The sequence below is a fragment of the Lagenorhynchus albirostris genome, chromosome 6, assembly GCF_949774975.1.
Source record: "Lagenorhynchus albirostris chromosome 6, mLagAlb1.1, whole genome shotgun sequence".
Lineage (NCBI taxonomy): Eukaryota > Metazoa > Chordata > Mammalia > Artiodactyla > Delphinidae > Lagenorhynchus > Lagenorhynchus albirostris.
Window position 1 is genome coordinate 26286066 of NC_083100.1, and position 27028 is coordinate 26313093.

Genomic DNA, 27028 nt, shown 5'->3' on the forward strand with positions numbered 1-27028 from the left:
GTAAGTCATCCAGTCCAAGTCACAGATGGGGGAATTAGGTGACCTGCAATAACTTCTAAAGCTTGAACAAAAGGCATTGTTTCCTTTGTTCCTCCAGCTGGATCTTCCCCCTTTCAACCAAAGAGATGCCTGAAGCATCCTGTAGAACACTTGAAGTACTTTAGAGCACCAGGGATACCCAAATTCCCTCTTTCACACAAAAGACAAATATGTTTTAAAAGCTCACTGCCTCATTGAGTAACATCTATAAGTGTAGATTTATGTTTTCAATATAAATAGGTGATAACACAGACAATTCTGGAGATCAATCCAACCTTCTTAATTTGCAGGTGTGCACATTTAAGTTAAAAACCTTGTCTGTGATCAAACTTCCTTTCATATAAGATGTGGAAGGAAATTAATTATAGTGACTTTGAAAAGAGGTAGTGTCATAAATCTAAATTATAAAATACTAATTAGACTCATAAAGGGAGTGTATATTAATTCCAGCAAAGATCAGAGTCTCTCACCTTCATGGCTTTTACAGCTTGCGATCCCGAGTAATCAAATTCACCTGCCTGACCAATGGACAGACCTCCGGATCCTAGGATAAGGACTTTGGAAACCTGTAAGCAATAAGAAGATAGCATTGCTTTTATTATTAAGATGGGGAAATTAGTCATTGTTAAGTATGGGAAAGATAAACTGTATTGTCTGTGTTTATGTGGTGATTTAAAGTACAATGTTTTGAAATATACATAATATATGAGTAAAAAGACCAACAATTTAAACATCTCTAATTTCAAAAAGGAATTTCCAAAGGTCATGGTTTTTTTCACTTAAGTAAAAACTTTTTGGAAGAGGTCTACATTTTAATTAAACATATATAAATATCTAAAAATAACTACATAAATATATATGGAAATGTATATCTATATGTGTATATATAATAAATATAATTTATATATATAATTTTTAGATAAAAATCTCCTTAAAATTTAATTGACTAAATGTGTTACTGTTCCATGGGTTTCTACTGGACAAAGAATAGGCATAAATATAAACAAGCCTTTCCTAACAAACGGAGAGAAAACACAGGAGGCAAGGGGACACAGGGACACCTTCATATTTACATTTTGCCTTTACTTTGCAGTTCAGTCCAGAAATATTTACAGAAAATACAGTAATGAAAAGATCATGTTTTGGCAGCATACTGAAATTCATACAAATTGTATATATGATTTCAAGCAAATAATAATTCTGCTTATTTTTTAACCACAACTGCCAAGCCCTTCAGAGGAGAAAAATGTTCTAGGTCACTGCAAGAGACAAGGACTTGGGAAACTTGTTTTGTATTTATGGAGTGCCTGCTATGTGCAATGCAATGTAGAATCCCAAATTACACGTTTCCCTCACTATTTAAAAAAAGAAAAGCATCTGAAAAACATGAGTTGATATTTTGAGAAATACACTGTATGGTGGGGTGGCTTCTTTAGCTACCAAGAATCCACAGTTTGATTCCACATTGAGTGGCTGGATTACCTCCCATCTCAGGAAAAAAGGCTGTCACAGAAATCTAAAACAAACCATCTAACTCAATTTATCATTTCATGTAAACATATAAATCAATTCTTTTTGTTCATAAAAAGAGGATTATATATATATGTATGTATATACTTAAAAATATACATACACCCTTCTAAATTTTATGTAATAATGGTGTGGGTGTGGGTGTGCCTTAACTATGAAGGAAATGTGTAGAAACCTTTCCATATTAAATACATATTCAAACAAATAAGGAGTCGAGTCTTACACTATATTAATCCTTATCTATCTGCTCTTTAGAGGTATTGGGTTGTCCAAAAGTTCGTTTGGGTTTTTCGTTGAAACAAAAATTTCTATCATCTATAATGATTCTGTAGCCTGAACTGTATCTCAAGCATACACAGGGCTGTGGTTTATTGAGTAATGGAAAATATGAAACTAAATTAAATTTGAAACTAAATTAAACCTTATTCTCTGTTAAATTATTTTCATTACACATGTTCTAGAAGAAGTGAACTTTAAAAGATATGATTTTTAAATCAAAACATGAAGATTCCAATGAACATCCAATGAATCATCTAGAACAGACCAAATAATTAGATGCTAAAATGATGGGTGATTGCAATATTACCAATCATTTTTCATAGACATCAAAAAGGTTTACATCATTCACTTAAAAAAGAAGTCATCACACAATAGAGAAAATCCAAAATACATAAACGAAAAGGAAGCCCACATATACTGACCTCAACTCGAGATGCTACTAGGGCCGGCTTCGGTAGAACTGATGTAATTGTGGTACCTTTCTCCTTCTTTATCAGTGAGAAAAAGGAATCAAACAGGTACTAGAAAAAAAATATAGCCAACTAGTTAGAAGCTTCAAAACTCACAGAATTCTCAGATAAAATACAGTATACCCAGTTCAAGTTGAACTTTAGATAAGTAACAAATAACTTTTTAGGATGAGTAGTGCTATGCAGTATTTGTTTTTTGTTTTTTTTTGTTTTTGTTTTGCCAAAGCTGGCAAAACTAAATATTTACTACTATAAGAATTAGATCAAATAAACACTTCTAACTGCTCATGTCAAATCCTATTAAAAGAAAGTTTTCAATATAGGTATACATATAACTGATTCACTTTGTTGTACAGCAGAAACTAACACAACATTGTAAAGCAATTATAATCTAGTAAAGATGTAAAAAAAAAAGTTTTCAGCAGAGAATGAACATTTCAAATAATGCCTTCTGAGAATGTCATTTTCAGCCCCTTAATTATGAATCATTTTCTTCTTCTAAATAAAATTCTAACTATGAAAAAAAATGAAGCTATATTACTTATGCACCCTAAAGTTAGAAATAACTGGATATTTAAATTTTCTATCAGGTCAAAAATATCTCTAAAGATTGTATTATGTATTAAAATATCTCTAAGGTTATTCTTAAACTTTATCAATGATTTACTTCCACTGTTGCACTAGAGGTGACAAATTTCAACAAAGATATTTATTTTGCAACTATTTGGCAGGACAGGAGAAAAAAAGAACTAAGTGATACTGGATATCACATATCTTAATTTCAGTGTTCCTAATCTGAAGTCCTACTATAGGCAAATAATTTAAATTTTAAGTTAAAAAACTATTAACATGCATTAGGCAATAGATATATGAAACTAAATTTTATTTTTGAGTGTCATCATGGGTAGGTAATGTTGTAGTGACTTTGGCTATTAAGAACCATTCTTTCCTAATAATATTAAAACAAGAACAAAATACAAATATCTGAAAAGGCAACTCAGGGATGAGGAAGTAGAGTCTACAATGGGAAAATTTTTATTCTCCTCTTTGTTTTACCCAGGTGTCTTTTCTGAGAGCATCTGCTGACAAGGAAGAATTGTCAGCATTACTACTGGAGGCCCTAGGGTATAGGAGAGGAAGAGTCACTTCAGACTTCCCAGACTTTTCTGAGTATCACCACAAGCTCTTGTTTGGAAAGATGTTCTTAAACATTGCACCAGAAGCTTACAAAAAAAGTAAAAATATTTAAATTAAAAACAAAACTCCTCTAAGCATTCCTTATGGTTCTCTTAAGCCATCTGACTCGTATGTATGTGCATGTATACCCTCCCCGACACCCCTGACCTCCTTCCTGCTCCTGCTGCTGTTTATTCTGCCTTCGTGGCTACGCAAACAGTTGCCATAGGGATTTTTGTGAAGTCACAGATGGGGGATTAAAATTTCATTTCAGTTATGAGAATAAGATAGCAAGAGGGAATTCATTTGCATAGTACAATTGTAAATTTCAGAACTAAATATATTAGAATGATACTCATTTAAATAAAAATCACATTGCATCAGTTTCTTAAGCGCTTTCCCACTTTAACTGTTTAAAACGATAGAAATTTCCTCCATGATATTCATGGGGAAATTTTCTTACAATATAGGCATTATCAAAGCACTCTTTTTTTTTTTTTTTTGCAGTACGCGGGCCTCTCACTGCTGTGGCCTCTCCCATTGCAGAGCACAGGCTCCGGACGCGCATGCTCAGCGGCTCACGGGTCCAGCCGCTCCGCGGCATGTGCAATCTTCCCGGACCGGGGCACGAACCTGCGTCCCCTGCATCGGCAGGCGGACTCTCAACCACTGCGCCACCAGGGAAGCCCCAAAGCACCCTTTTTAAGAATGTTCTGTACTAAGACCACCCAGGTGATTATTTTGTTTTCTCAATTTTTCACATAAATATATTTCTGATTTAAAAATTTTAATACATAATGGGCCTCATCTTTCTGACATACCTCAGTGTCTGTTGGCCCTGGGCTGACTTCTGGGTGGAACTGCACACCAAAGAAGGGTTTGCTCTCATGCATAATCCCCTAAAGGAAAAAGAAACGGGAAGAAATTCCTTCAGTAGCAAAGAATGTCAACCAGGACTAGGTATGATTCAGTGGACAATAAAGTCCAAACTTTAAAAACTAAGTTAAAAGTTTGAGAACATTCTAAAAACAAACAGTACTAATACAACTAGGCCAATAAAGATTCAACTGGTGTCGTTCCCTTACTAAAAACGACTGATCTGGTCTATAGCCTTTGAGGCCCCTCTAGGCTCTGGTTCAGAATAAACTCAAATCCTCTTCTTTTCTCCAACTCCTAAATTACTTCTCCAAGGGTCTTCTCAAAGGCTACTTCAGTGCTAAGTGAGTCCCAGAGACCCACGTAGACTAGGCTCAAACAGACCTCCACCAATCACCCATTAGCAATGAATGTGTAAGACAGCCATTGACTAACCACTCAAATTGTGGATCTTAATGAGTCAACCGATAAGAGAATAAGACAGAGAGAAATGACTTTTTAAAAAGCAGAGGGCTGTGGAAAATAATCTGTAACAAGAATTCTTCCACATACACACCCCAGAAAAGCCCACATAAACAAGGGAAAGGTAATTGTAAAACAGAGTATTAAAAGTCCTGCACTTCTCATCACACACTCAACAGGTTTACTGAGAGCACTTACCTCATTTGTTTGATCATTGACATTCACAAAAAGTGGTTTCCAACCAGCAGGAAGAGTACTGTCCAGGGCATAGCCATGATTCTGAGCAGTAATGAAAGCCTGTCTGTTTGTGATATTCAAAACAGGCTGATTCTGCCCTCTGGAGGGAAAAGGGGAAAAAGAATATGGAAAAGGAAAAGTGAAGAAAAGAATATAAATGCATTAGTTGTAAAATAGTGAACAAGAAAAGCCTATTAAAATTCAAACGTTTCAATTGCTTAGTGAAAATTACTGCATGAGAAAAGTCACAGATTGTTAAGCCCAATAATTTTAGGAAAAAATTCAATTCAGGAAGCTTTGCTGTGTGTTAAATATCAGTTCTATTAAACTTCTGTAATCAGTTTTAGAAAAGGGGAATTGCACTCATAACAAAAAGCTAAGATTTGCTCACTAGCTTAATAGAGGCACATATAAGCCACTTATTTTAAGGGAGCTACAGTAGTTTTAAAGCCAAAGAAGAGTTCTTGGGGGATAATAAAGAGATAACTACTCAGTCCTGAATCAATATGAACTATACTTTATGTGGAGGGTGGACTGTGAAGGAAAGTTCCATGTTGAATAAATTAACATCATTTGGGGTAAGGAAGTAAAACCAAGAGGAGCTGAAGATTTCTTGGTTCTTAAGTCACACTAGAGTTTTACAATGTTATCAGCTTAAATCAAGCTTATAGATTATCTGATTATCTGAAATCAAGATTATCTGAATTCAAGATTATCTGAAATCAAGCTTAAAATCAGAACAATTTCCCTTGGAATGTTATTTGATTGAGTGTTATAACTTCAATGTATGCCAAGGAAAGGAAAATAACTTTAAACTACAGCAAAGTTATCGTTAGAGAAGGCTGCCTTTCCAAAATGCAATAAAAGTGGTATCAGGTAGTCAGACAACTGTGAACCGTATAATAGTGTGCTTATCGATTTATTCTGAAGAAAATGGCACGTAAGTTCTCTAAGTCTTTTCGGTTTAGTTACTACCAGTATTTCAGAGCCAGTTTGACATGTAAACAGAAGCATAACTGCCTTACCTGTTGGCCATAGACATTTTGTAGGCTTGGGCACCGGCCGCCAATCCTGTTATTAAATTTCCTGTACTGATTCCAAACAATGGTTCCTTGCGATCGCTCTCCAAGATCTAAGTCAGGGAAAAATTTTATTACTCCAGAAGAACGATTCCAAAACATGCAATCTCTGAAGGAATAAAATGAAGCATTCTTTTTTTTTCTTAATTTACAAGGTAAAGAGAATAGTAATTGAATAAAAAGTTAGACGATAAATAAGGACGGGATTGACAATTTGCAGCATTGAAGTTCAATAGAATGTACTTAACATCCAGACTAAACTACATCTAATTTAATATTTCTCTGGAACCTTGAAGGTCTTATAGGTCCCAAGTTGTCATTTTCCAGTTGTACAGACAACACATTTGGAGATTGGACTCCAGCTCTCTGCACTCAAGGACACAATCCCAGTCACTTTGTCTAAAGTTCTTTGTTCTTCTTCCTGTTGAACTCTCTCCTCGTTGGTTCCCCCTATATACTATCCGTGCTGACATTGCCTCAGAGGTCACAAATAGGAGTACTAAAAAATTACTTGTATAAATAAAATATATTACAGCTTTTTCGGCCATGCAGAGCAGACTCTCTCCACTTCACACACAGACACAGACTATCCCAGGTTCACTGCACCTTTTTGACATTCTGAATTAGTGGTTGTGCAAGAGCTGGGTTCCCAGGTCCTCCGGCAATTAAAAGCCCATCATACTCCATCTTGGTGAAATCATGATTCCAGGGCACTACATGCACTTCCGCTCCTCGCTGGAAAAGAAACACAAGAATGGTCAATTTAATAACATTTTTCTTCGCCAAAGTGGTAAACCTTCTCTTGGCTAATTAATCCCGAAAGGGAAGGGAAACAGAGTCCACGATTCAAATAAATAATGCTGAGCAAAAAACTCTCTGTTGACTCATATTTTGTGTGATGTAAATGGACCCTAGGATAGAAAGTGGAGGAAAAAAACACTATTTACATTTTGATTCTGAAAAAATAGATAATGCATTTCCCCACACTTCAGGAGGTTGTAGACCTAAAGGCTTCATGACTGGGCACACAGGAATACAGTTTATCTTCCCTAGCTCTGGGAGAGGGAGTTGCAAAAGAGAAGATAAATTCCTTTCTTCAAAATTTAATTTGGTCCACCTCTCACCTTTTTCAATTCTGTATTTTTTTTTTTTTTTTTTGCGGTACACAGGCCTCTCACTGTTGTGGCCTCTCCTGTTGCGGAGCACAGGCTCTGGACGTGCAGGCTCAGCGGCCATGGCTCACGGGCCCAGCCGCTCCGCGGCATGTGGGATCTTCCCGGACCGGGGCACGAACCCGTGTCCCCTGCATCGGCAGGCAGACTCTCAACCACTGTACCACCGGGGAAGCCCTCAATTCTGTATTTTTTGTCTGACCAAATTTTAGTGACTTCTTTCCTAGGGATTTTTCATATTATCTATAATACCTATATTCTGATAGAAAAATTAGAACTTTTCTATACAAAAGTGGATGGGAAGATGTCTTTGATTATTTTGCTAGAAGCATTTCCTGATATAAGAATTTGAGAGAAAGAAGTTTCTTTGGAGGGGTTTACAGGAAATACCAATAGAAAGCAACATGGGGAAAGACCCTAATAAAGTGTGCATTTTGGGGCAGTTACCACAATGAAGAAAAGGAGCTTCAGCCCACTGGGGAATTCTGAGAGCCAGTGTAGCATATTTCACCTAACAACAGCTAAGCAATGTGGCAAAGGAGCTGGGGAATTTATACTCTGTCATTGATTGGGGCTGCTCCAGGGATCATTAATTCTATGTCATTTCCTGCCTGCCAGCAGCCTCCAACCAACCAAAGAGAGCTCTGAGGCAATAAGATGCAGACACTTGCAATTAGAAGATGAACAAAATGCCTTAAGATGATAAAATGAGAGGGAGATATGGCTAGGCCAACCACAGCATCTACTATTTAAGGGTCCACACACATTTTTGTTAATAAAATTGACCAGCATTCAAAATCATGATCTGGATGTTGGTGATATTCTATAACAAAAAAAGTGAATTGAAGAATTCTCCTTTACCCATGCTAATTTGGTGTTATGCAAATATATCTAGGGGTGGGGTGCATGTGTATAAGAGAAATAGAAAGACAAAGAGACAGAGGGAGACAGAGAGAGAAAGAGAAGGAGAAATCTCAACAAAACAATGTTTAAGAAGACATTGTGGGCTTCCCTGGTGACGCAGTGGTTGAGAGTCCGCCTGCCGATGCAGGGGACACGGGTTAGTGCCCTGGTCCGGGAAGATCCCACATGCCACGGAGCGGCTGGGCCCATGAGCCATGGCCACTGAGCCTGCTCATCTGGAGCCTGTGCTCCACAATGGGAGAGGCCACAACAGTGAGAGGCCCGCATAACGCAAAAAAAAAAAAAAAAAAAAAAAAGAAAACATTGTAATAATGGTTACATTCTCCTCAAGTATTTTTTAAGGTCTAATTTCAGTTGGTTCTCTAAGAGTTGATATAAAGCAATGTGCAAGTTTGTACTATATCAGGGCATAATCCCTACAAACATGTGGCACATAATAAATGTAACACAAAGGGGGAGTTCTCCTACTGACTACCTTTTTGGTTACCTCTAAACCCCAAGAAATTGAGTGTGTCTTGTCTCAGAATGTCCGTCAGTAAGTGAAAAGAACAGTCTTCATTTCCTTCTGTGTTTTTGTGGCCTTTGAGGTTTTTGGGTTTTTTTAACAGAAATCTACATCTCTAATTTTAACAGGAATAAATGTGTTATCTAATAGATCAAAGGCAACAAGAAGAGAGTATATCCCCTGACATTCTGACAGAATACACAAGCTTTCTCTGAAACAGATAGAGGAAATCAGATTAACACTAATGATCAATATTAGAAACCCCCAACCTTGAGACGGAACAAATTACTTACCTTTACTAGTAAGCGGATTACATTGTTTTTTATCCCACAGTCTACAGCTACCACTTTCGTGGGATTTCCTTTGCCATACACCTTGACACCCTGCCATTTTAAAAACCAGAGAGTAAGAGAGAAGGTCCAGCTATGAGCAACACACCAATATCATAAACACATCTCAGGATGCTCTGCACTTGGTAACAGATTGACTGCTAACTACTAGGGAGTGGCTGGCAGTTAACAATCAATTTGTAAGAAAGGCACAGCAAATGCCACAAACTCTATCTTCTTCATGAGAACAAAGTACCTTGCTGTTTTGCATAAAATGTTGATTACAGTAATAACAGTTATCCCTAAGAAATTGGTTGCTTCCATAATTAACAAATATCTTTCCCATGTTTGGCCTCATTAACAACCAGTAGCAATGGAATTTCCAAGTATTATTGCCTGATTCAGCACTAAACAGATGTAGTGATAGATATATCATGCTTTAAATACCATTTGATCCTCAACTTGCAATAAAGTTTGGATGAGATAGCGCTGTTGTGTGTTAGGCTTATGCAGTGGGGCTAATGGATAAAATCAGTCTGAGTCAGAGGACTTGCTAAGCTAGTGTAGACCCCTGGTCCCTTTAGGTTACTGTGCAATCATTTGCATTTAAATGGTAGACTTCATAAAAGGATCCCAGAGCATATCATAATCATTACCTATGTTTAAGCACTGCTTGGAGTCAGATCCATTTTCACAGGCATTTACCCAAGAAGTAGTTCCCCAAAGTCACAAGAGAAGAAATAATAGAGAGAGAGAGAAAGCCTAGAGGGCTGGGTGCCCACACTGGTCCCAGCTTCAAGAGTCAGCTAGCACATTCTGAATTTAGAATGATTTCAAAGTTTAGTAAAGGTTTTAGATGAAATTTGCAACCTGGTGTCTACACAAACACACCATATACTCTCTGTACAGAATGACAGAAGTAAGCAAGACCTCACAGAAACTGGGATATATGAATTTGCTAGGAATCTCCAAGAGAGGAATATATTATGCAGTATTTTTCAACCTTATTTGACCACAGAATTTTTTTAAGGTGACTTTCTCCAGGCCAATACTTCTCACATTTGGAAAATCTAGACTAGATCCCCAAGGTAGTTCTAAACTCTAAAATTCTATAAAAATAGCCCTCTATCATGCTGTGTCTCAAACAAAATCACTTCATAGGAAAATATGCTAAAACCTCTTTCTCCTATTTGTCTGAGCCACCCTGCTGTCTCTTTTCCTGCTGTTACTGCTCAGGCTAGGCTTTCACGAGTTTTGTCCTAATTAGTTGCAATAACTTTCTAGTTATCTGCTCTTTTATCCAGTTTACTTTGCTCCAAAATGATGCCAAATGGGTTCCCAGTAGTCTCCAAGTTAGCTGATTTATTTAGCCAACGATACTAAACCATCTAGCTCTAGCCCCGTCCATCTCCACTCATCTTTGGCCAAATGCGAGAACCTATATGTGTGAACCCTTAGGTCAGCCACACCAAACTACACATAACTCTTCAAAGACACCGTATCGTCTCATACTTCTGTGCCTTTCAACACATGCCATTTCCTCTGCCTGAAATGAAGTTCTCCTTGTTCTCCATCTACTGAATTGCTCCTTATGCCTCAGAACAAGCCTAATTCCTCGCAGAACCTCCCCTGAGCCACCTGTTTCATTGGATGTTTCCCCACACATGCCTTTATGGTACCTCATGCACATTCCAAGGACAGCATTTATCATAGTATTCTCTCCATGGTGCCTACTTGCTTGCCTATCCCACCAATCTCTATGGTCCCCAAGGACAGAGGCTGTAGCCCAAGAGACTCACAACTACATTAACAGATATTCAATCAAAATCAACACATCTTTCTAAGATGTATTCTATACCTTCCTGTAAATATACAATAAACATATCTTACTTTGGGGTGATACAGTCATCATCCTGAATACTACTCTTTGAACTGAGCTATAATACACTAAATCTTCAGTGTGCTCAGGAATACTTTTCCCTGCACAAAATGACCCCAGATTCTGATTACTGTACTGGGTCTGATTTCTATAAAGTGTTCCTGACTCTCTGGCAGACCATTCGCTCTGACTCCTGATATTCAATTGAACGCCCTTTTATTTGACATTGTTAAAGTCTTGAGCTAAGGAACCACAAGAGGAGAGAAGAAAAATTAAAACAACAGTAAACAGCCTCTAAATCAGGCCATGAAGATCACTCTGTAAGTAAAAGTTATAACTTTAAATGCACTGATTTTGTAATATATCAATTTTAACTGCTATGAGACCCTTTTCTCCTTCCCTCTCTGATGCTTCTGGAAGATGACCTCTACCTAAAAGAAGATTTTGATATTACAAAAGAGGAAGGTCTAAAGGGAATAAAATAAAACTACAAAACATGAAGGAAAATTTCTCACCTTGGTTGAAACCTCAGCAATCAAATTCTGCTTATTTGGATCCACAAAGTCCACAGACTGACCTTCAAATTCAATCTTCCCAAGCATGGTACCCTATCAAATTAAAAAATTAGACAGTTAACAGGGAGCAATGATGCAGGTGCTGACAGTTAAATTCACAGGGACTTACACAGCTGCTCCACTATTTAGATGTCTTTAGAACATACTCATAACCATCAGCAAGAGATCTTCATCTTCTCAACTAGGAAAGGTGAAGCAGTGTGCATGGTACATTTTGGGAAACACTATGAGAAGGTACCAGCTAGCAAGGTTAATCTGTGAAAACTTTACCTTAGTTCTTTTAGGGCTGAGACAGTCACCTGGGGTAAGCAAAGTCAAAGGGCAACAGAATTCAGGTCTCCAGTAGATGCAAATCAGAGTATTTAGAGTACTTATGACCTAAAGCTATTTCGTGGGTGACATCGACAAAATAATCGATTGAGAAGAAAAAAAGAAATCTAAAAATAGCTGAAAATTGAAAAAGAATGCAAACTTATTAGAGAGCAAAATTCACAAACAAAAAACTGTGAAATGCTGTATAAGTCACAAACTTTGAGAAGTTGCAATGAAAGGGTTCGCTGCTTTAGACATGCTAATAAGGGCTTGAACTTTAGAGTACCCTTAACCCTCTGTAAAGTTTTCACAAATTAACCTTGCTAGCTTGAACGTGGCAAATGTTGTATTATTCTTAGCTGTCTTGAGATTTACTTATTTGTTAGTAAGTCTACGTTGACCTATTTAGAAAATGGTATATTTTGTAATCAAGACTTTATTGAGGGAGAGAACAAATCAAAATAATTCATTGATTTGCTTTTCTCCAACGAAATTGTTGCACTGAAGGAAATAAAGGAAAGCCTTTATTTCCCTTTGAAATGCATTCCTTAGGAGAAGAAGTAACTTGGGAGTGAGTGAGTACCAGCAACATGGTTAGAGGGTCAAATGGTTATTTCAATGTGATTATTAAAACCAGAGTACTACCTCACACTCTGGGAAAAATAGTAAAAATCACCTTGCACTTCCATACTGGATTATTAAGTTTCATAGTGATCTCCACTTACTTTTATAATCCAAATCACAGAAGTCCTTGACTATAGTTACGGATCCCTAATTTTGAAATTCCGTTTTCAGTTCTCATTCCCTTTTTCTCAAAGCATGCTGAATGACAAACACCCTTACTTTTCAACCTAAGACTAATAGAACTGAAAGCCACAACATAGTTTTGTTGTTGTTGTTGTTTTTAACATCTTTATTGGAGTATAATTGCTTTACAATGGTGTGTTAGTTTCCGCTTCATAACAAAGTGAATCAGCTATACATATACATATATCCCCATATCCCCACCCTCTTGCGTCTCCCTCCCACCCTCCCTACCCTACCCCTCTAGGTGGTCACAAAACACCCAGCTGATATCCCTGAGCTATGCGGCTGCTTCCCACTAGCTATTTTACATTTGGTAGTGTATATGTGTCCATGCCACTATCTCACTTCGTCCCAGCTTACCCTTCCCCCTCACCATGCCCTCAGGTCCATTCTCTACGTCTGCATCTTTATTCCTGTCCTGCCCCTAGGTTTTTTAGAACCATTTTTTTCTTTTAGATTCCATATATATGTGTTAGCATACGGTATTTGTTTTTCTCTTTCTGACTTACTTCACTATGTATGACAGACTCCAGGTCCAACCACCTCATTACAAATAACTCAATTTCATTTCTTTTTATGGCTAAGTAATATTCCATTGTATATACGTGCCACATCTTTTTTTTAATTAAAAAAAAATTAATTTTATTTAATTTTTTATACAGAAGGTTCTTATTAGTTATCCATTTTATACATATTAGTGTACATATGTCAATCCCAATTTCCCAATTTCCCACCACCACCCTGCCGCCACATTCCTCCCTTGGTGTCCATACGTTTGTTCTCTACAACTGTGTCCCAATTTCTGCCCTGCAAACTGGTTCATCTGTACCATTTTTCTACGTTCTACACATATGCGTTAACATACAATATTTGTTTTTCCCTTTCTGACTTACTTCCCCCTGTATGACAGTCTCTAGATCCATCCACGTCTCTACAAATGACCCAATTTCGTTCCTTTTTATGGCTGAGTAATATTCAATTCTATATATGTACCACATCTTCTTTATCCATTTGTCTGTCAGTGGGCATTTAGGTTTCTTCCATGTCCTGGCTATTGTAAATAGTGCTGCAATGAACATGGGGGTGCATGTGTCTTTCTGAATTATAGTTTTCTCTGGGTATACGCCCAGTAGTAGGATTGCTGGGTCATATGGTAATTCTATTTTTAGTTTATCAAGGAACCTCCATACTGTTCTCCATAGTGGCCGTATCAATTTACATTCCCACCAACAGTGCAAGAGGGTTCGTTTTCTCCACATCCTGTCCAGTGTTTGTTGTTTGTAGCTTTTCTGATGATGCCCATTCTAACTGGTGTGAGGTGATACCTCATTGTGGTTTTGATTTGCATTTCTGTAATAATTACTGATGTTGAGAAGGTTTTCATGTGCTTCTTGGCCATCTGTATGTCTTCTTTGGAGAAATGTCTATTTAGGTCTTCTGCCCATTTTTGGATTGGGTTGTTTGTTTTTTTAATATTGAGCTGCATGAGCTGTTTATATATTTTGGAGATTAATCCTTTGTCATTGATTCCTTTGCAAATATTTTCTACCATTATGAGGGTTGTCTTTTCGTCTTGTTTGTAGTTTCCTTTGCTGTGCAAAAGCTTTATGTTTCATTTGTTTATCTTTGTCTTTCTTTCCATTACTCTAGGAGGTGGATCCAAAAAGATCTTGCTGTGATTTATGTCAAAGAGTGTTCTGCCTATGTTTCCCTCTAAGAGTTTTATAGTGTCTGGTCTTACATTTAGGTCTCTAATCCATTTTGAGTTTATTTTTGTGTATGGTGTTAGGGAGTGTTCTAATTTCATTCTTTTACATATAGCTGTCCAGTTTGCCTAGCACCATTTATTGAAGCGACTGTCTTTTCTCCATTGTATATCCTTGCCTCCTTTGTCATAGCTTAGTTGACAAGAATGACCTTGATCATTACATAGTGTCCTTCCTTGTCTCTTGTAACATTCTTTATTTTAAAGTCTATTTTATCTGATATGAGTATTGCTACTCCAGCTTTCTTTTGACTTCCACTTGCATGGAATATTCTTTTCCATCCCCTCACTTTCAGTCTGTATGTGTCCCTAGATCTGAAGTGGGTCTCTTGTAGACAGCATATATATGGGTCTTGTTTTTGTACCCATTCAGTGAACCTGTGTCTTCTGGTTGGATCATTTAATTCATTCACGTTTAAGGTAATTATCGATATTTATGTTCCTATTACCATTTTCTTAGTTGTTATGGGTTTGTTTTTGTAGGTCCCTTACTTGTCTTATGTTTCCCATTTAGAGAAGTTCCTTTAGCATTTCTTGTAGAGCTGGTTTAGTGGTGCTGAATTTCTTAGCTTTTGCTTGTCTGTAAATCTTTTGATTTCTCCATCGAATCTGAATGAGATCCTTGCCGGGTAGAGCAATCTTGGTGGTAGGTTCTTTCCCTTCATCACTTTAAATATATCATGCCACTCCTTTCTGACTTACAGAGTTTCTGCTGAGAAATCAGCTGTTAACCTTATGGGAGTTCCCTTGTATATTCTTTGTCGTTTCTCCCTCGTTTCAATAATTTTTGTTTGTCTTTAATTTTTGTCAATTTGATTACTATGTATCTCGGTGAATTTCTCCTTGGGTTTATCCTGCCTGGGACTCTCTGGCTTCCTGGACTTGGGTGGCTATTTCCTTTCCCATGTTAGGGAAGTTTCTGACTATAATCTCTTCAAATATTTTCTCGGGTCCTTTCTCTCTCTCTTCTCCTTCTGGGACCCCTGTAATGCGAATGTTTTTGCATTTAATGTTGTCCCAGAGGTCTCTTAAGCTATCGTCATTTCTTTTCATTCTTTTTTCTGTTCCATGTCAGTGAATTCCACCAGTCTGTTTTCAAGGTCCGTTATCCATTCTTCTGCTTCAGTTCTTCTGCTACTGATTCCTTCTAGTGTATTTTTCATTTCAGTTACTGTATTGTTCATCTCTGTTTGTTTGTTCTTTAATTCTTCTAGGTCTTTGTTAAACATTTCTTGCATCTTCTTGATCTTTGCTTCCATTCTTTTTCCAAGGTCCTGGATCATCTTCACTATCATTGTTCTGAATTCATTTTCTAGAAGTTTTCCTATCTACACTTCATTTAGTTGCTTCTCTGAGGTTTTATCTTGTTCCTTCACCTAGTACATAGCCCTCTGCTTTTTAATCTTGCCTGTCTTTCTAGGAATATGGTTTTGGTTCCATAGGCTGCAGGATTGTAGTTCTTCTTCCTTCTGTTGTCTGCCCTCTGGTGGATGAGGTTATCTAAGAGATTTCTGTGCCACATCTTCTTTATCTATTCATCTGTCGATGGATACTTAGGTTGTTTCCATGTCCTGGTTATTGTAAACAGAGCTGCAATGAACATTGTGGTACCTGACTCTTTTTGAATTATGGTTTTCTCAGGGTATATGGCCAGTAGTGGGATTGTTGGGTCGTATGGTAGTTCTATTTGTAGGTTTATAAGGAACCTCCATACTGTTCTCCAGAGTGGCTGTATCAATTTACATTCCCACCAAAAGTGCAAGACGGTTCCCTTTTTCTCCACACCCTCTCCAGTATATACTGTTTGTAGATTTTTTGACGATGGGCATTCTGACTGGTGTGAGGTGATATCTCATTGTAGTTTCGATTTGGATTTCTCTAATGTTTACTGACGTTGAGCATTCTTTCATGTATTTGTTGGCGATCTGTATATATTCTTTAGAGGAATGTCTATTTAGTTCTTCTGCCAATTTGTGGATTGGGTTGTTTGTTTTTTTAATATTGAGCTGCATGAGCTGCCTGTAAATTTGGAGATTAATCCTTTGTCAGTTGCTTCATTTGTAAATATTTTCTCCCATTCTGAGTATTGTCTTTTTTATGGTTTCCTTGGCTGTACAAGAGCTTTTAAGTTTCATTAGGTCCCATCTGTTTATTTTTGTTTTTATTTCCATTTCTCTAGAAGGTGGGTCAAAAAGGATCTTGCTGTGATTTATGTCATAGAGTGTTCTGCCTATGTTTTCCTCTAAGAGTTTATAGTGTTTGGCCTTACATTTAGGTCTTTAATCCATTTTGAGTTTATTTTTGTGTATGGTGTTAGGGAGTGTTCTAATTTCATTCTTTTACATGTAGCTGTCCAGTTTTCCCAGCACCACTTATTGAAAAGGCTGTCTTTTCTCCATTCTATATTCTTGCCTCCTTTATCAAAAATAAGGGGACCATATGTGCATGGGTTTATCTCTGGGCTTTCTATCCTGTTCCATTCATCTCTTTCTGTTTTTGTGCCAGTACCATACTGTCTTAATTACTGTAGCTTTGTAGTGTAGTGTGAAGTCAGGCAGCCTGATTCCTCCAGGTCCATTTTTCTTTCTCAAAATTGCTTTGGCTATTCGGGGTCCTTTGTGTTTGCATACAAATTGTGAAATTTTTTGCTCTAATTCTGTGAAAAATGCCATTGATAATTTGATAGGAATTGCATTGAATCTGTAGATTGCTTTGTGTAGTAGAGTCATTTTCACAATGTTGATTCTTCCAATCCAAGAACAGGGTATATCTCTCCATCTGTTTGTATCATCTTTAATTTCTTTCATCAGTGTCTTATAGTTTTCTGCATACAGGTCTTTTGTCTCCTTAGGTAGATTTATTCCTAGGTATTTTATTCTTCTTGTTGCAATGGTAAATGGGAGTGTTTCCTTAATTTCCTTTTCAGATTATTCATCATTAGTGTATAGGAATGCAAGAGGTTTCTGTGCATTAATTTTGTATCCTTCTACTTTACCAAATTCATTGATTAGCTCTAGTAGTTTTCTGGTAGCATCTTTAGTATTCTCTATATATTTTATCATGTCACCTGCAAACAGTGACAGCTTTACTTCTTCTTTTCCAATTTGGATTCCTTTCATTTCTTTTTCTTCTCTGATTGCTGTGGCTAAAATTTCCAAAGCTATTTTGAATAATAGTGGTGACAGTGGCAACCTTGTCTTATTCCTGATTTAGTGGAAATGGTTTCAGTTTTTCACCATTGAGAACTATGTTGGCTTTGGGTGTGTCATATATGGCCTTTATTAGGTTGAGGTAAGTTCCCCCTATGTCTATCGTCTGGAGGTTTTTTACATTTAATGGGTGTTGAATTTTGTCAAAAACTTTTTCTGCATCTATTGAGATGATCATATGGTTTTTTTCCTTCAATTTGTTAATATGGTGTATCACACTGATTGATTTGCGTATATTGAAGAATCCTCGCATTCCTGGGCTGAACCCCACCTCCTCATGGTGTATGATCCCTTTAATGTGCTGTTAGATTCTGTTTCCTAATATTTTGTTGAAGATTTTTGTATCTATGTTCATCAGTGATATTGGCCTGTAGTTTTCTTTCTTTGTGACATCTTTGTCTGGTTTTGGTATCAGGGTGATGGTGGCCTCGTAGAATGATTTGGGGACTGCTCCTCACTATGCTATATTTTGGAAGAGTTCGAGAAGGATAGGTGTTAGCTCTTCTCTAAGTATTTGGTAGAATTTGCCTGTGAAGACATCTGGTCCTGGGCTTTTGTTTGTTGGAAGATTTTAAATCACAGTCTCAATTTCAATGCTTGTGATTGGCCTATTTATATTTCCTATTTCTTCCTGGTTTAGTCTTGCAAGGTTGTGCATTTCTAAGAATTCGTCCATTCCTTCCATGTTGTCCATTTTATTGGCATATAGTTGCTTGTAGTAATCTTTCATGATCCTTTGTATTTCTGCAGTGTCAGTTGTTACTTCTCCTTTCTCATTTCTAATTCTATTGATTTGAGTCTTCTCCCTTTTTTTCTTGATGAGTCTGGCTAATGGTTTATCAATTTTGTTTGTCTTCTCAAAGAACCAGATTTAGTTTTATTGATCTTTGCTGTTGTTTGCTTCATTTATTTTTCATTTATTTCTGATCTCATCTTTTTTATTTCTTTCATTCTGCTAACTTTGGTGGTGTTTTTGTTCTTTTTCTAATTGCTTTAGATGTAAGGTTTGGTTTTTTATTTAAGATATTTCTTGCTTCTTGAGGTAGGAATTTATTGCTATAAACTTCCCTCTTAGAACTGCTTTTGCTGCATCTCATAGGTTTTGGGTCATCATGTTTTCATCCTCATTTGTTTTTAGGTATTGTTTGATTTCCTCTTTGATTTCTTCAGTGATCTCTTGGTTATTAAGTAGTGTATTGTTTAGCCTCCATGTGTTTGTATTTTTTACAGATTTTTTCCTGTAATTGATATCTAATCTCATAGAGGTGTGGTCAGAAAAGATACTTCGTATGATTTCAATTTCCTTAAACTTACTAAGGCTTGATTTGTGACCCAAGATATGATCTATCCTGGAGAGTGTTCCATGAGCACTTGAGAAGAAAGTGTATTCTGTTGTTTTTGGATGGAATGTCCTATAAATATCAATTAAGTCCATCTTGTTTAATGTATCATTTATAGTTTGTGTTTCCTTCTTTTTTAAAATTTTGGATCTTCTGTCCATTGTTGAAAGTGTGGTCTTTTTGGGTTTTTTTTTTCGGTACGCTGGCCTTTCACTGTTGTGGCCTCTCCCATTGCGGAGCACAGGCTCCGGACATGCAGGCTCAGTGGCCATGGCTCATGGGCCCAGCCGCTCTGCGGCATGTGGGATCTTCCCGGACCGGGGCACGAACCCGTGTCCCCTGCATCGGCAGGCGGGCTCTCAACCACTGCGCCACCAGGGAAGCCCTGAAAGTGCGGTCTTACAGTCCCCTACTACTATTGTGTTACTGTCGATTTCCCCTTTCTTGGCTGTTAGTATTTGCCTTATGTATTGACGTGCTCCTATGTTGGGTGCATAAATACTTACAATTGTTATATCTTCTTTTTGGGTTGATCCCTTGATCATTATGTAGTGTCCTTCTTTGTCTCTTGTAATAGTATTTATTTTAAACTCTATTTTGTCTGATATGAGAATTGCTACTCCAGCTCTCTTTTGATTTCCACTTCCATGGACTATCTTTTTCCATCCCTTCACTTTCAGTTCTTTATGTCCCTGGTGTGAAGTGGGTCTGTTATAGACAGCATATATGCAGGTGTTGTTTTGTATCCATTCAGCCAGTCTATGTCTTTTGGTTGGAGCATTTAATCCATTTACATTTAAGGTAATTATCGATATGTATGTTCCTACTACCATTTTCTTAATTGTTTTGGGTTTGTTATTGTAGGTCTTTTCCTTCTCTTGTGTTTCCTGTCTAAAGAATTTCCTTTAGTATTTGTTGTAAAGTTGGTTTGGTGGTGCTGAATTCTCTTAGCTTTTGCTTGTCTGTAAAGGTTTTAATTTCTGCATCGAATCTGAATGAGATCCTTGCTGGGTAGAGTAATCTTGGTTGTAGGTTTTTCCCTTTCATCACTTTAAATATGTCCTGCCACTCCCTTCTGGCTTGCAGTTTCTGCTGAAAGATCAGCTGTTAACCTTATGGGGATTCCCTTGTGTGTTATTTGTTGTTTTTCGCTTGCTGATCTTAATATTTTTTCTTTGTATTTAATTTTCGATAGTTTGATTAATATGTATCTTGGCTTGTTTCTCCTTGGAATTATCCTGTATCGGACTCTCTGCATTTCCTGGACTTGATTAACTATTTCCTTTCCCACATTAGGGAAGTTTTGAACTATAATCTCTTCAAATATTTTCTCAGTCCCTTTCTTTTTCTCTTCTTCTTCTGGGACCCCTATAATTCGAATGTTGGTGCATTTAATATTGTCCCAGAGGTCTCTGAGAGTGTCCTCAATTCTTTTCCTTCTTTTTTCTTTATTCCTCTCTGCAGTAGTTATTTCCACTCTTTTATCTTCCAGGTCACTTATCCATTCTTCTGCCTCAGTTATTCTGCTATTGATTCCTTCTAGAGAAGTTTTAATTTCATTTATTGTGTTGTTCATCATGTTTGTTGGCTCTTTAGTTCTCATATGTCCTTGTTAAACGTTTCTTGTATTTTCTCCATTCTATTTCCAAGATTTTGGATCATCTTTACTATCATTACTCTGAATTCCTTTTCAGGTAGACTGCCTATTTTCTTTTCATTTGTTTGGTCTGGTGGGTTTTTACCTTGCTCCTTCATCTGCTGTGTGTTTCTCTGTCTTCTCATTTTGCTTAACTTACTGTTTTCGGTGTCTCCTTTTCGCAGACTTCAGGTTTGTAGTTTCTGTTGTTTTTGGTGTCTGCCCCCAGTGGCTAAGGTTTGTTCAGTGGGTTGTGTAGGCTTCCTGGTGGAGGGGACTAGTGCCTGTGTTCTGGTGGATGAGGCTGTATCCTGTCTTTCTGGTGGGCAGGACCGCATCCAGTAATGTGTTTTGGGGTGTCTGTGACCTTATTATGATTTTAGGCAGCCTCTCTGCTAATGGGTGTGGTTGTGTTCCTGTCTTGTTATTCGTTTGGCATAGGGTGTGCAGCACTGTAGCTTGCTGGTCATTGAGTGAGATGGGTCTTAGCGTTGAGGTGGAGATATCTGGGAGAGCTTTCGCTGTTTGATATTAGGTGGAGCTGGGAGTTCTCTGGTGAACCAATGTCCTGAACTCGGCACTCCCACCTCAGAGGCACAGCCCTGACACCCGGCTAGAGCACTAAGACCCTGTTAACCACACGGCCACTCACAAAAAGAGAAAAAGGGGGAAAAAAAATATATATATATATAGTTGCTCTCAAAGTCCACTCCCTCAATTTTGGGATGATTCATTGTCTATTCAGGTATTCCAGAGATGCAGGGTACATCTAGTTGATTGTGGAGATTTAATCCACTGCTCCTGAGGCTGCTCGGAGGAATTTTCCTTTCTCTGTTCGCACAGCTTCGGGGGTTCAGCTTTAGATTGGCCCCATCTCTGCGTGTAGGTCGCCTGAGGTCGTCTTTTCTTCGCTCAGACAGGACAGGGTTAAAGGAGCAGCTGATTAGAAGGCTCTGGCTCACTCAGGCCGGGGGGGGGGGGGGGGGGGGGGGGGAGGGGTATGGTATGTCAGGCGAGCCTGCAGCAGCAGAGGACAACATGTCCTTGCAACAGCCTGAGGTGTGCTGTGTGTTCTCCTGGGGAAGTTGTCCCTGGATCATGGCACCCTGGCACTGGCTGGCTGCAGAGGCTCCTGGGAGGTGAGGTGTGGAGAGTGACCTGTGCTTGCACACAGGCCTCTTGGTGGCTGCAGCAGCAGCCTTAGCGTTTCATGCCCGTTTCTGGTGTCTGCTCTGATAACTGTGGCTCGTGTCTGTCTCTGGAACTGATTTAGGTGGTGCTCTGAATCTGCTCTCCTTGCACACCCCGAAACAATGGTCTCTTGCCTCTTAGGCAAGTCCAGACTTTTTCCCGGCCTCTCTCCTGCTTAGCTGTGGTGTACTAGCCCCCTTCAAGCTGTGTTCACGCGGCCAACCCCAGTCCTCTCCCTGGGATTTGACCTCCGAAGTCCGAGGCTCAGCTCCCAGCCTCCGCCTGCCCCAGTGGATGAGCGGACAAGCTTCTCGGGCTGGTGAGTGTTTGTCGGCACCGATCCTCTGTGTGGGAATCTCTCCGCTTTGCCCTCCGCAGCCCTGTTGCTGCGCTCTCCTCCATGGCCCCGAAGCTTCCCCGCTCTGCCACCTGCAGCCTCCGTCAGTGAAGGGGCTTCCTAGTGCATGGAAACCTTTCCTCCTTCACAGCTCCCTCCCAGAGGGGCAGGTCCCGTCCCTATTCTTTTGTCTCTGTTTTTTTCTTTTTTCTTTTGCCCTACCCAGGTACATGGGGACTTTCTTGCCTTTTGGGAGGTCTGAGGTCTTCTGCCAGCATTCAGTAGGTGTTCTGTAGGAGTTGTTCCACATGTAGATGTATTTCTGATGTATTTGTGGGGAGGACGGTGATCTCCACGTCTTACTCCTCCGCCATCTTGAAGGTCTCCCCCTCAACATATGTTTTTAATATGAGCCCATATCACTCATAATCAAATATAATAGGCAATACCACTATTTTGTCTGTGCTAATCTATTCAGCCAAACTTTGAAAACCTAACTGCCTCTGATAAAAGAAGGGCTCACCTTAAACTAACCTATCACATGAAGAACATGATATGGTCTTGTAAAGTGTTTTCCCAAATACTAGGACTGATTATATTCTATTCAACCTGCCAAATCTACAGCTTGAATTGAATTTCCCCATTTTATTCCCTTCCCATTCTGGTATCCTCATCATTGTTTACTGCTCCCACAACATCATTGGGCTACAAAAATCTACCTGGGACATATAATCTCACTAACATCTATTCTCAGGAATATCATGGAGGAGGGAATAAAATCAGAGATAGAGTAGAAGGACTGCATAAATTCTCAGTGTCTTTCTTCTGGTCATGGGTATGTGGCCATGTTCTTATTTTCAAAGCTGTTCTTTCTGTTTATAGAGATCCTGTGTCTACACATATGCCAACAATCTACAATAGATTTTCTTGAAGAATCCTTTTCACTTTGAAATTGTATCTTTTTTTCTTTTTTAAGAAAAAATATATAATTTAATGAGAAAACTTTGGTGGCATTAAGGGAATTTAGTTAACATTCATGAGATAAAGTTTCTTTCTGTTCTGGGATATGAAGGTTTCTAAAACAAGTGTCCACCTCTTATAACAAGAAGGAAGTAGATGGGGCTGAGATATTCTCAGAAGAAGGGTCAAATATCTCATCTAGCAGATATGAAAGCAAAAGATAAACTTACCTTCATCTTGGTCATTGGAACAATTTCAAGAAAGACTATATAACTGAGGTAATACATGCAGGGTTCATTTAATATACCCATGAACTATAACTCACTAAGTTCAAAAACTCCTCCAAGAGGACTAAACAAATAATGGCCCCAGTGCTGTACACTTCCTGGTTTTCCTTTTTCAGCAGGTAGGTATTCAATTTAGGCAAAACTCTTACGCACCTAGTTACCTTCTCCACTTGTTTACTAGCCCTATCACATGAGCTGAATTACAACGGCTTTAACTTGTCACTTGGAATAGTGAACATAGAGTGGGCACTCAATAAACTACTGCTGAGTGAAGTATTCTTAAAACCATTCAGTAACAAACATCCCAATCAAGTATTCAGTCTTGAAAATTACATCAAAAACAGTAAAACAGGATGGCAGAGACCCAAATGATAGAAATTGACCAGATCTGTTCTTTTACACACCAATGGGTTCCTTGGGCAAAGGGAAAAAAACATATATATATGTAAACATATATTTGGCTAAATATGATTATCATACCTTATCTCGAATTATTTTAGTCAGCATTCTTGTATCCACTCCATAAATTGCAGGGACCTGTAAGGAAAATAATTGTAGTGACAGTAAAATTGGAGGAAATTTGGTCCAGCAGAGTGTTTTCAAGTTACAAACTTAATATCATCTATCTTCTTGAGCAGTAAATAATTTCCCTACTCCTTTTCTCTGATCCAGGGTGTCTGTGTCACAAGAACAAGGTAAATTGCTGTTCAGTTGGGCACAGGACTCTTAATATCCAGACCCTTCCTCAGAGTGAAAAGTGAGAAATTCTGAACATCAGTCTTCTGCTACAGCTCTTTTGCTTTTAATCCAGGATGTTAAATAAGTAATATAATTTTATAGATACATATATATTTTTAAAAAATGGAATCTGTGAACTTCATAAGCAAAGATATGTAATTAATAGGCAAATCCATGTTGTGAACCACAAGTTCCTGGCACATGGTAGGCAATCCTGAAGGTTTTCCTGAAGGTGCTTGTTAGGTAGTCATACTGTATTAAAATTTTGCCCAATCTATTAGTAAATCAGGCACCACCATTTGTTTTAGTTTCTTTGACTAGGTTGGATAGAGATAGATGTAGTACAGTAGGTTCCCCCTTCTCCCCAGTTTTGCTTCTAGTGGTTTCAGTTACCTGTGATCAACCATAATTTGAAAATATTAAATGGAAAATTTCAGAAATAAACGGTTCATAAGTTTTAAATTGTACACCACTCTGAATAGTGTGATGAAATCTCCCACCATCCTGCTCTGTCCCACCCAGAAGCTGAACCACCCCTTTGTCCAGCGGTGCCCACTCATTAGTCATTTAATAGCCACCTGGATTGTCAGGTCAACTGTTGCGGTATGGCAGTTCTATGTTCAAGTAACACTTATCTTACTTAATAATGGCTCCACACTGCAAGAGTAGTGACACTGGCAATTCAGATATTCCCTTACTGTGCCTAATTTATAAACTAGACTTTATCATAGGTATGTACACATAGGAAAAGACTTAGTAGATATAGGGTTTGGTACTATCCATGGTTTCAGGCATCCACTGGGGGTCTTAGAATGTATTCCCCGTGGATAAAAGGGGAAAGAGCAGCAAGTTAAGAATGAGGAAACAGGTTTTAGTTTCTTTTCTTCCATCATTTATCTGAGTGATATTTGAGCAAGATGTTTCCCCATTACCTGTACATAGAAGGAGGTAAACTGGTTATTATTTTAGACACTCTTCTACTCTATGTGTCTATGATCATGGAAGAAGATTCAAAGCACATTTTAAAAACAAACGAACAAAACATGGATTAAGTTTATACTTCAACTATTAGTTCTGACACAAAGCAGCTATAATATCAGGTGTCTAAATAACACAAAGGAAACATTAAGGGGAAGAGGGAGCTGTCTCCTGAATGATGATCACAAGGAGGTAAATTCAGATAATGATTGAGAAGAAACTAGCAAAGACCTAGGAGATAATACATAAGCCTTCTTCTCTCTTGTAAAAATTTAGCAAGAATGAGGAAACAAAGATCAAGATTTTTTGCTTTGTTAGAAAGAGGAAAAGTTTAGCCTCAGTTGGCAGATGCTCCTCAGAGAGACAGAGTTTCTCAGAATAATATTCGGTCAATTACAGGCCCAGTTGCAACTTAACAAAAAGCAGCTACAGTAACCCTGGAAATAAAGCTTAGTATATTAGGTCTGTTAACTTTAAGTAGGTCTGACTTTCAAACCAGGAGAATCCCCTTATCGGATTAGAAAATAATAAAGTAAGGAAGATATAAGGTTAGTAACTTATTTATTACTTCAAATGAAGTGATATCTAATTATACGTCATAGTCATAACGTTTAAGCCCAAAGAGACTTGACGGCAATCAGTTTATATTAATTAAGAATTAAAACTAAGAATGTATGGTATGATTACATGACCTGAGCAAGGTCACACAGCTCGTTAATGGTAGAGCTGGTACTAGAATCCACGACACAAGTTACATCTCTAGATCCTCGTTAAAAGGGGGAGGTTATGTTGCTCCGGAGAGTAGAAAATTCTAAAATTTTCTCTAACCCCTTTCCAGAATGAGAAAGTCTGTCTACCAAGCATGTATGAGTGCCACCTAGTGGATAAACTGAAAATATAAGGTCCTCAGTGTTTATATAAAGAATGAGTTCTGGACAGTTCTGGACAGTAGTAACAGTTCAGCCTGAAGGAATCGCGCTCTGAAACAAAAGGGTCCCAAACTGCCTGATCTGCTTTATCTGTTTGGCCCTTTTCAATTACATACACCTTCCCAACTTTCCACGGGCCCCACCAATTGTCCTTAGGTGATGCTGGATGACCTATCATATTTCTCACCTTTTCTTCCTGTAGCCATTGCCCTAGACTCTTGGCAGCCAGCCAGTGGTGGTAGTCATCACTATAATTCAGCACCAGCAAACCTGCAACCTAGAAAGACAGGCAGTCATTTTAAAAATGTGATCACAAAATACTACCCAACTCTTGTGACTTGTCTTCTTTTTAATTAATAAATTTATTTTTTTCCATTCTTTTTCAAATTCTTTTCCCATTTAGGTTATTACAGAATATTGAGCAGAGTTCCCTGTGCTATACAGTAGGTCCTTGTTGGTTATCTATATATTTTAAATATAGCAGTGTGTACATGTGAATCCCAAATTCCCAGTCTATCCCCTCTGTTATGACTTAAGAGTCAGTTTGCATTCTTCAAGCTTTATTATATTCGCTGATACAACACTTAAAATTTTGAAACTTGAAAAAAAAATGTGATTAAAAAGTTTTCTCGTAAAATATAATAATTGTTACCTTAATTACCATGCGGGGAACAGTCTTACTTGGTTTTCCAAATCCTGAGAGTAAACTAGGTCCCCCTTCTCAGTACCCTGTACTTTTCCACAATGGCATTTATCGATAATCTAATTAATAATTATTTGCTTAATGTACGTAGAGAATAAGACAATTTTTAAATTTACATTTAAAAGAAACTAAATATTGGGGGGAAATGGTGAGATATAAAACTAAATTAAATGATCAGTCCAAGTCATTCAAAAATAGAGTGGTGAATTTAGAGTGTAAATTTTTGAATCGTTTATATGGTTCACATCCCTAAGATATTATTCAAATTTGCCTTGAATAGGAAATTTTAATTGTGTTTACTTTT

The 27028-nt window shown here is 37.9% G+C and overlaps 1 protein-coding gene across 1 annotated transcript in view; it reads right to left on the bottom strand.

Moving 5' to 3' along the window:
• Positions 1 to 27028, bottom strand: part of CPS1 (carbamoyl-phosphate synthase 1) — a 142800-nt gene that overhangs the window by 92787 nt on the left and 22985 nt on the right. Inside the window, exons 4-13 of the mRNA XM_060151307.1 lie at positions 26209 to 26298; positions 23857 to 23913; positions 11473 to 11565; positions 9043 to 9132; positions 6755 to 6883; positions 6095 to 6201; positions 5031 to 5169; positions 4316 to 4393; positions 2271 to 2369; positions 510 to 605 (exon numbers count right to left, since the gene is read on the bottom strand). Coding sequence (XP_060007290.1) covers positions 510 to 605; positions 2271 to 2369; positions 4316 to 4393; positions 5031 to 5169; positions 6095 to 6201; positions 6755 to 6883; positions 9043 to 9132; positions 11473 to 11565; positions 23857 to 23913; positions 26209 to 26298 — 978 coding nt within the window. The remainder of the gene's footprint in view (positions 1 to 509; positions 606 to 2270; positions 2370 to 4315; positions 4394 to 5030; positions 5170 to 6094; positions 6202 to 6754; positions 6884 to 9042; positions 9133 to 11472; positions 11566 to 23856; positions 23914 to 26208; positions 26299 to 27028) is intronic.